The sequence below is a fragment of the Topomyia yanbarensis genome, chromosome 1 (genome assembly GCF_030247195.1).
Source record: "Topomyia yanbarensis strain Yona2022 chromosome 1, ASM3024719v1, whole genome shotgun sequence".
Lineage (NCBI taxonomy): Eukaryota > Metazoa > Arthropoda > Insecta > Diptera > Culicidae > Topomyia > Topomyia yanbarensis.
The window spans coordinates 45508846-45519786 of NC_080670.1; the positions used below are offsets into that span (position 1 = coordinate 45508846).

At 42.3% G+C, this 10941-nt stretch overlaps 2 protein-coding genes across 2 annotated transcripts in view; both read right to left on the minus strand.

Annotated features, from left to right (window-relative positions):
- The window catches only part of LOC131677516 (zinc finger protein 182-like), a 105518-nt gene extending 98284 nt beyond the window's left edge, over positions 1-7234 (minus strand). Inside the window, exon 1 of the mRNA XM_058957371.1 lies at positions 7224-7234. The gene's annotated coding sequence lies outside the window, so the exon portion shown is untranslated. The remainder of the gene's footprint in view (positions 1-7223) is intronic.
- Positions 1427-3221, minus strand: LOC131677518 (alpha-amylase B-like). Its single transcript, XM_058957375.1, has one exon. The coding sequence runs from the start codon at positions 3138-3140 to the stop codon at positions 1647-1649; it is 1494 nt and encodes a 497-aa protein (XP_058813358.1). The 5' UTR covers positions 3141-3221; the 3' UTR covers positions 1427-1646.
- Positions 7235-10941: the final 3707 nt, after the last annotated feature.

A 10941-nucleotide genomic window follows, 5' to 3' on the forward strand; every position in this document is an offset into this window, starting at 1 on the left:
ACTAGTATGCACTCAATGAGCGAACAAACCGAACATGTTCAACGCACAAAAGTCATAGCAGATGAAAAGAGAAGCAGACAGAAAACTACGCCATCGATGACCGATAAAGCGAGCGTTGTAGGGGAAAGGCGGTGAAGGCGAGCACCCCAACTAAGATTTACACCCGCACAGTTTTAGTTTAAGGTATAATTTCAAAATAATCCGCCGAATACAGTTTAGTTACTAACAGTGCGCAAACTCTCTTTGAGACGGCATTTAAGTATTAACTTTTGTTTGGAATGTTTGAACATATTATCGTAACCTGCTGCAAGCAATCCCGATCAGAATGAAATAACAAGATTATAACAGAATTCAATTTTCGTAACGTATTGTGCTATAAATTTGGTCTCGTTAATAGTTAAAATAACAGAAAATTATAACAAGAAACAACGGGAGATATAGTTTTGAAATATTTTTGTTATGTGTTTCTGATCGGGATATCAATCAATCAGACTTTCAAATTTGGAAATTCGTATCAATATATTCAATCAAAGCGGCAATGTCCAACTGCGTTACGAATTTCATGAAATGTATAAGTTTCGAGTTCCTCGCATCAGAATTTGACACCAATGCTGATTTTGTTTTAAGATTAGAGTCGCTCAAGATTCGCTCTGATGGCGCCGGTATGTAAGCGTGATCGCCACTCATTCCAGTTGGTCTTTCTTCGGAAGGGAATTAAAGCCGTTGGTCCCCGGTCCATGAGTTAATGGATCGATAACTAATCCAGATACTGGAGTCACCTTTTTGGTGTCGGTAAAGAAGATGTAAAATCCAACTTCTATACTTACTAACAAATATCTCCTCCTCCCGTGATACTTGTGGACTGCGCAGTAGTATTTACGGCTTCTAGCAAAAGCAAGTATCCGACTAACATTCCTTCTCTTTTCTTCCGCGATCTACGTTCGGGCCTGTCCTGCGCTGGTATTGATCAATAGACACTTTAGGATTACCAGGAGTTGCACATTGAAAGATGTTTCGCTATTCCCAAGCATAATTATCGACTGATTCCCTGAGCAACTTGCGCTAGTCCAGATCGATAACGAAGTAGCACCCAGGGGTGGTCACACAAGCTCAAGCTTGAGTCGCTCTAGGTTCGCTCTAATATTTACAAAATCCATATAAAAAATGACAGTTCCGAGCGAACCTAGAGCGACTCTGATTCAAAAACGAAATCAGCATAACTTAGTGACAAAATTAAGCTAGCGCCAGATTGACGCTCGAGTTTTTATTGACCGATTTCGCAAACGAACATTCAAATTGAAAGATGTAGGTATTATTTCAACTTTTTAAGATACAAGTTACATCCTCTTTAAGATATTCAAAAACAATGCGGACGTTATACGCCGTAAATAAATTAATATACAGGTAAACGCTTGAATATACCAGATAATCACGTAATCTAGCCGTAAGCGTGATATTCTTTATTTACAAATTTAATCTTTATGGTCATCCACTGAAAATTCCTAGATAATTGCGTCAGTTCCAAAATCATTCCTAAATTACGTCCTCAATTCCGTGTGATAGAGCTCGGTTTCGGTTCGCAAGCATTCATTGTCCATTTCAATTAAGAAATTGTCACTTCATGAAACAATATATTCTTCTAGCTACTAAATTTTTGAGTTCACATGAATAGCTAACGCACCGCTCCCGCGAAAAGCACTGATATAGACACTCGCCGTTCCGTCAGAACCAACATCAACCACTGCTCCGGTACAAACGCCACTGTCTACAGTTCCGGAGATTACGTCACAATACCTTCCCATTGGTAAGCAAGTTTGAATCGTCCGGTTCAAATCCGTCCCTTCTAGGTTGAACGCAATAAATCCCCGATTTCCTCTGCAGAACCCAATCTGATAGCCACCATTATCGAACCAGTTAGTGAGCTCTGTTCCGATAACAGCATTGCGGAAGCCAATCATATTGGCTACTCCGTTCCAACGATGTTCACAGATCCAACCATTTTGGCACGTTCCATCTACTCCGATCGATGGTGAGATAACGTTACCGAACGCGTCAGCTGGTGGTCCCTGGTCGATATTACCGAATTCATATGAGCTCATCACTCGTGGTGTACCATACGGGAAAGCCAACATGAAAGCGGAGGCCATTATGTAATGCTTTTTATCTTTAAAAGTCAAAACGTGCCCCTTTTTCGAACCTAGATTTCGCTGTGTCAAGTGGTCATCAACAAACACAATGGCACGTTCTGAGGCCAGGAACGACCAATTTCTTCCCCAGTGCTTCAGGTCGGACAACCGTTTTTGACCAGAGAAATAATATCCTAAAGCATGGGAGTGACCAAGTTCGGTGACCATTCCATGCGGACGATATTCATATTTGGAGATACCATCTTCGCCCATGTCAACTACCGACTGAATGATGAATGGTCTGCTACCTGGCTCAAAACCGTGCTCCTCGGAGAGGTTTGAAAGTCTGCCGTAGATAATCTGAAGATCCTCCGCCCACATGTATTTCGCTGCATCGATGGTGAATCCGGCAACTCCATAGGTAATCAGTTTGTTCAAAAAGTTCACAATTCTATCGCGAACCCATTCCGAACGCTGATTTAAATCTGGAGATCCTTCAAGTCGACAAGATCTTCGCTCAATTGGATTACTACTCTCAGTTATCAAACAGTTCTCGTTGAAGTCCGACATATTATAGGGAACAGCCGGATAGCTAAGTCTAACACTGTCCGCAGTGGATCCCCCGGTCCCTCCGTACTGGGTAAAAGAACTCATATGATTGAGCACAACATCGGCATAGATTCGTACGCCCACAACATTACACCGTCGAACCATCTCCACAAACTCCGCCTCGGTTCCGGACCTGCTGTTCAGATAGTACGAGATTGGTTGATATCGCTCCCACCAGGGACGAAACGGTGCCATCATAACGGTATTTTCTGCTGGTGGAGATATTTGCACTCCCCCGTAGCCTTTCGCCGCTAGGAAACGTTCACATTCAGCCGCTATGTCAGTCCACTTCCATTCGAACAGCTGAACGATTCCACTCCGATTTGGCCACTGGTTCGGATCGATTTGGGCGTTGATAAAAACTCCAGTGCAACAGAGCAGCACAAGCAGAAATGAAACGTGCATTTCTAGTTGATATAACAAACTGGCCGAATATGATCAGCTGATTTTTGGTTTGGTTTATATATAAACGTATTTTGAAAAGTTGTGGTTGATTGTTGTTTTGATTGATTGATATATTATCTCTCCATACAGAAAAGGTAGACAATAAGTATCTTCTCATCGACTATATTCAGCTGTTTTATCACTAAGGGCGGCACTCACAGATGTTTGAAGGTAACATGATGCAATGCATTGATGCAACTTTGTCGGGTGCTGGACTCGGAATCATTCTGCCTTCAGTAATTTCCCTAGGATTTTACAAGTCCTGCTTTTTGGCGGCCATAGTTTTAAAGTCATCTGCTTTTGACGAAAATCAAATCAACAATGAACAGGAGTAAAACTCAAATGAAAACGAAATTTCATTTGTTTTATTCAGGCCCCTGCTAGGCATCCATTTTGTCCTAGCCAACATCTGCCTCTGTTAAAATCAAAACAACCCAATGCTATTGCACGGGCGACGTGAGCGGCTAGGCCCGTCATATGCTGACTACTGTTAAAGCCTGTATATCTCCATAGCGGAGGACAGGAGTGGCACCCCCTGGTTTTATTATTTGAGCGGTGCGGATCTGTTTTATGTAGTGTCGCCGCAAAAAGCTTTGCTGTGGCACAGAATACAGTCATGATTCGCTGTTTGGGCCACAGCCTCTATCCAACTAACGAATTTGATTCACTAGTTGGAACAACTGACAGTTGCCCAAAACTGGTGTAAGGGAATGTTAGTAATTAACCCTAGAACGTTACACTGGAGTACAAACGTACCGCTCGCCATCTTTGGAGCCGTGTGAAGGCGAGTATTCGGCACTCAGCGACCTGCGACCTTAACCATAATTCAATTTAGAGTTCAAAGTAAGAGTAGGAAAAGGTGATAAAGCCATTTTGCTTTTGGCCTTCGAGGAAGCAGGAGTCAAAGTTGGCGTGGGGTACATTTGTACCCCAGTGTACGGTTGCCGTTAGTGTTTTGTTCTATCAGTTCAATCAGTTCTTGTGTGACTCGTGATAATATCAGTTTAAATACTGGTTGTTTTACTACGTAAGTAACAATTAGTACACACTTAGTTCAGTTCGGCAATTTCCCGCACAGCTGAGTAATCAGTAAATGCTTATACAGTCGTGATTCGCTGGTTGGGCCACAGCCTTGTCTAACTAACGAATTTGATTCGCTAGTTGGACCGACTGACTTATGTCAAAAACTCTCCAAAGGAGATGTTGGCAGTGTAAATGCATCTATTCATATCTCTAAATATTGTCAGATTGATTGTCAAAGTTAATTTGACATGAGATTTTGGCGTTCAGATGCTTTTTAGTTGCACAATGGTCCAACTAGCGGAGGTCCAACTAAAAAGCGGTCCAATTAAAAAATGTCCAACCAGCGAATCACGACTGTACTGATATCGTCGTCGAGCTTATACTCGGAGAAGTATATATTAAGTTTGTTCCAGTACCAGGAGAAACTGGAAGTACTCCGGAGCAAACAGGGAGAAAATCGTTCCTGTATTATCTTCTTTTCTTTTTCATCTTCTGGTAGCAAATCGGAGTGAAAAGGAGCAAGAATTTTTTGCTCCGGAGCAACAGGGAGTGACTTCCGTGTACTGGAATAAACCTATTGTTTGCTGATTTTCAGCGAAATACTTCCCGACTCTCAGCAAACAATTGAAGCTTTTACTGAGATCTCAGCGAAAAATGAATTTTCCGAGTGCTCGGCTGTTCAAATCTCGGCAAAAGTTGTAAAAGTGCTGAGATTCGGCAGGAAAAACTAAGTGTGTATTATGTAATCGTATTTAATCATTTATTAAATTAATTTATTTTAATTTTGAAGTAGAAAAAAATCGTTCTCACTTATGATGATTTTTACTTTTTAATATTCTATTTTTTGTAGCTTGCAAGTATAATTTGCGCACAGTAACTGCTGTAACCAGGCATTGTAATTCTCTCTCACTCACGCGAGAAGAAGCTTATCCGATGTCCAACTTTTCCGAGATAAGATGAGTCGCAAAATTCTCCGTCTCCACAAATAGCGTGAGAATGATTTTCCGGATAAAAATTATTTGACTTTTTCCTTCTCACCGGAGAAGGTGATAAGATTTTAATTTCGTGGAAATCAATAAAAATTTCAAAAAATACACTTAATTACAAAGAAAAGCGGCAAAGAAATATGATAGACTTGTTTTTTCGTGTTTTGGAATAACGACAGGAAAGCAGCGAGCGAAAAAAGGATACCGTGATAAACTCATTCACTCATTCTCCGGCTGTTTTATTTATCCGGAGAAATAACAGGTTGTATTTATCTGGAGAAGTTGTGTGAGTGCCAATAACTTTTCATGTGAAAATGTGAGTTTTTATTGTCGCAGTAGCAAACTATCAGGGCGCAGTAACAGTAGCGTTGCGTGTTACCAATGTACTACTGGTCAGAAATAATTTTTTTTCATTTGAATTTCCACACCATTTCGTGGTATTTTCCAAAACCCGATTTTTCAACTTTCACTCTTCCAATTAATTGCATTTTTTACATCTCCAAATTGCTTTTCATGCCGTTTCTAGAGCATTCTTTCAACTTTTAGCATTCTTTCAACTTTTAGAATCATTTGATTTTTTCAAATCGGTTCAGAATTTGCAAAATTATAGTAATTTTTGTGAAAAAAGTCAAAACCGCGATCCGATCCAAATTTCTAATTCTCCAATAACCTACAAAAAGAACCGATCATCCTTGGGGTCACACTGAACCGGAAAACTTATTTTGCCCTCCCCTTTAGGAGGGTGAAGACCGAATGCGCCAACCGCAAAACACTGGTATAAACCATACGTGCCCGACACCCGAAGTGCAATAAGAACACCGAACTCCAAATAAGTGATGCACTGATCCATAGCCGGATATATTATGGAATCGAGATAACCGGAAAATAGAAGGAATTAACCACATCTACTCTGGCACGGGTCTATCAGGACCGCATCGATGTTACTGCCCAGCACACCAGCGGAAAGCGCCTGCGTCGAGGCCTGCGTCCTACCACTCCACTGAAAAATCGCCCTAGTGATTCTCCGGTGTGCGCTGAACGTCCTCGAACGGACATACGGAGGTGACGAATCTGCAACGATGAAAACAGCTCGAGAAAAATACACGAAATTAGCAGGATTCGTGTTACCTAACGTTTGCACAAGGTTGTTACGGTAGAAGCGAATCTATTGCTGGTATCGCACGATCGGCTAGCTATCGGGTAATCAAGGGATACGCGAATAAAGAACAAAGATCTAAGAACATTCACTTTTCTTACACTTTTTCATTCAGGTGTATTTGTGTCGTGTGGGTGTCGGGTGTAATTTACATTTGTTCTAATGTGGCGTGTACACTACTCTATCACTCAGCGTACCGTACTGTTGCTACTTGTGTTGATGAGCGTCGCGACGCTGACGAAGCCCCTCATGGACGTCGGTGAAACTGGCCGGATGAAGGCCCCGGTACGATGGTGATCTAGATTGTAGATCGGCGGACCAGCGGGCGTTGCTGGCTTGGATGCGGCAGGTGTCTTCCCTCCTTGGCGAGCATCGGCGTGACCTCGGCTGACCGCAATGGCCAACACCGAGATCCTTTGCGATTGGGGCCTTTGGCCAAGGGTGTGAAACGATGGTGTGCAGCGCCGGATGACGTACGGTAATTCTTCACGGGTTAGATGCGGAATCCTCCCGGATTCGCGGGCCGAACTTGTGCTGAATGTCGGTTTAAATGTAGCTAAGAAGCGCTAAGAGGTCCTGATGAAGAAAATAGCAACATAAAGTTGCTTAATAATCTACTGGATTCTTCCGGGCAAAATGCGAATTACCTGAACCAGTCGTGAACGTTATAATACAATTCCCGCCCCCAAGAGGGAGGGGTACTAGACTTCACCAGTAAAATACACTTCAACACACGGACGCCTAATATTGAAAGAGACCAGAGTTTGAAACTGCTGGTCCTTTTATAATAATTTTGAGATGCATTTCCCTCTAATTTTTATCAGAAAACCATTTTTAAACTTCAATGTCGCGCGTCTCCGGATAGGGTGGTTCATCTACCCACTGAGACGGACTCACAGCTTACAGCGGTACGCACCCTTTTGCTACCCTGCTTACTGTTGTTGTGCATTTAGTACAAAAAACGTGAAGGTTCTGCAAACAACAAATATTACTTACAACAAAAATCTAAACGATGGAACCAACGGTTACATCAGTCCTACCCCAACTCACCAGGCTGCATCGGATATGGCCTCGTCCATGGAACGCCTAACCTCCCACATTGGCATATCCCTGTCCCGGATTCTTCAGGCCGGAAGAGTCCCCAAAATTGAGCGGCGCTGCGCCGTTTCTCAAATCACACCCGCATTTCTACGAACGGATCGAAGAAGGACGGTGAAGTAGGAGTCGGAATCAGCGACGGCGGAACAGGCTCATCTCTTCGTCTCCCGCCAGAATGCTCGGTATTTTCCGTCGAATCCGCAGCCATTGCTCTGGCCCTGTCTCAAAAGCCAGAAGAAACGGCAACCACGATATACACGGATTCCCTCTCGGTACTTCGCGCGCTCGAGAGCTGCCAGTTCTGATACCCTTTTCATCCAGACAATAGAGATCGAAGCCAATTCTCTCCTCATACTTTGTTGCATCCCCGGACACTGTGGCATACAGGAGAGCGCTGAAGCAGACTTTCTGGCAGGGTGCGGTAGGAGAGCTAGAAGAACCCTCACCAAGGAAATATTAGCCGCGGACATCATCCGGCATTTTGCAGAGCCCCTCAACAACTTCACCGTTCACCACGAACGACCGTCAGGACTGGACGGAATATAAAGTCCTGTCTAGATTGCACACCGGGCATACTAAAATTTCGCACGCGTGCAATACCCAATGTACCACCCCCATCCCATACTACTTCGACACCCGAAAAACAGTGGAACATCCACTCTCCAACTGCTTGGAGCTCCAGGACCTCAGAATAAGGCACGATATCCCACCTTCAATTCGCGACGTACTGTCCAACGATCCAGTAAGTCCTCAACTGCATAGAGGATGCCGGCCTCTTCGACACCATTTAAACCGAGACCCACTACGTTCACTCCATAAACGGGCTTGCACAACAATATACGGCATGAGAGCCGGACAACTCCTACCCCCGCATTGGAACGGCTATGCTGGTCAGTATATCCGGACTCAACCCTCCAACCGTGGGCCCTCTACCACTCCCGGATCGGGTGCCGGAGAGGTTTCCCGTGACTCCAAACCACCTGATACCAACTGACACAGTATATGCAGAAAATTTTCATATAACAATGTTATGTAACTATAATATTTTGTAATTATTTTCATTCTAAGGCGAATTACCTTTAAGGTTAAAGCCTCAAAAAACAAACAACTCGATGCACCAATGTAAACGACATAAGTTTTTGCGCAGCTCAAACAGTCATTAAATAATTATGATTTTTTTTATTTCACAGAATTCTGAAAATGCCGCATTGTAGAAATTTTTAAATTCAGTAACATGGCATATCTAGTTTTCCTAGGTGTGTAGCTTTGAGCCTCCTTCAATTCTCACCTTCTTTCTTAACAAGCTGGTTGAGTTAAATCCAATAAATTCCGTCTGCTTTTTCCACAGTACAGCACTTCAAATATGTTCACTTTTTTCGCTCTAATTCGATAAAAAAAAAACTCGCGGTTGACCGACTTATGAAATCTCACCGCCACCGATTGGAACTTACAGATTGGCACAATTCCAGTGATCACATCACCAAATGCAGTTCACACAGATAGCATACGGAGGGGATGAGGAATTCGCAAGTAACGATGATGATCGGTAGATGATCTGTGATGATTTTGCTACCTTTTTCCATATCGGTCCACCACAGGCGGCCGCCACAAAAAGCGGCCAACCAACGTTTTACATTGACTTTCCCGTGCCGAACAAAAACTTGTCCTAGCTATAACAGACATACTTACAGGAGAAGTAAAGTGAGACAATAACATTCAAGATAGCACTTGTGTTTAAGTTCCCAAAAAGATTTAACGATGCTGTAACTGCAACTACCACCAATCACAAACTTCCAAATTTCACTTAGCCCTTAAATGCGCAATGTTGTTTTAAAACAACTTTGTGAAAACCATCTCAAAATTATCATATTGACGTATTGAAACTGTGACACAATTTTCATAAAATTTGACATAAATTGCTTTGCGCCTTTAAGGGTTAGTGTTGGTGTGTCATAGCATCAAGATTTTTTATTCGAAATTCGACCTGTCTTTTCAATTCAGTTTTTTACCTCAGAAAGGATAAGTTAGGATGTGTGATTTTTTCGTGATGCTATTCTAGAATGAATCGAGGTTCTGTAAAATGTTATGTTTAATACTTATTATGAAGTACAAACAGTGTCTTTCAAGCATGTTTATCAAAAATAGTTGAAATTTTAATTCAAATCGGCAATTATTCATTTAAAACTATGCACTGAAAATCCTGCGTACAACTATGGAGAAAGTAATTATGTATGTACAATATACATACCGTGAATATTTTAAACGGTGGTTTCGAGAAAAACCCGATTAAATGTTAAAGTAGGGAGTATTTGAACGAGGGACGTTTTGTTTGCATCTATAGATTACAGCACAAATTACGTAAACGTATACGTATATTGCAGCTGCAATACGTCTTTTCAACTCGCTACTTACATCGATATCACATGTCACAAGTGGTCCAAGGTATCTGAACGTGTCAACAGTCTCACACTGCACTGTTTTCCACTTTGGAACAAACGCCCCTCGTTCTCAATCTGCCATCATGCTATTTGGCTTTTCAGAGTTTATATTCTGCCTTATTCTCGTCTCCTTTTTGAAATGCTATCCGCACTACTCTGCGATCGATGCTAGTAATTTTGGTGTCGTCTACGTCGCCAAGGAGCTTGAGATTTCTTGATGGTAATTCCTTTCCTTTGAACATAAGTTCTATTTGTGGCTTATGACGCCCTCATTTAACGTCCGAATCGAGCCGGATGTCATTTCACCTAACCTCTGGATAAGGACGCCATCTCTATCGTTTGTTGCTGAGTGCTTTTGACAGGTCGATTGGAATGGCACTGATAGATAAATCGTAAACAAACGATAGAGATGGCGAGTCTTTATCCAAAGGGATTCAGTGTCTTTAATTGCACCTAGCCTTACATGTCATCAAGACCCGCATCGATGAATCGTACGTAGTTGTAGCGTTGACATTAGTGCTGGTTGCCATCTGCTGATGCCAGCATGCTGGCAACCAGCATGCTACTAGCATAATGTAAACGCATGCCATCTGCTGGTGCCAGTTGCTGGTAAGCGTTTACATTATGCTGGTAGCGTGCTGGTTGCCAACATGCTGGCACCAGCAGATGACAACCAGCACTAATGTAAACTGGGCATAAATCAACAAACAGATCATGAATCTGCATGTTGTATTCCCAATTTTTTTCAAAAGTTTAACGCACTGTTAATATTTGATTTATCGTTCTCAAAAGACACTTTAATAATCGCGGACGCGCTCTGCTGAGAAAAACACAGGGTAACTTGTCCGTCATTCTTAATCTTTATTTCGTTTATTTTAAAATATATGTTCCAAAACATTAGAGGGAGCAATGCTCATGGTTGCGTCCTCGCCGACCGATTACTGTTAGAGTCTATACTGCCGTTCTACGCATAATTGACCAATGTATATAGGGAATCCCATAGAACACGGGACAAATGAGCTTATAACGGCAGTAGAGTCAACAGAAGTGCGAATGCTTAT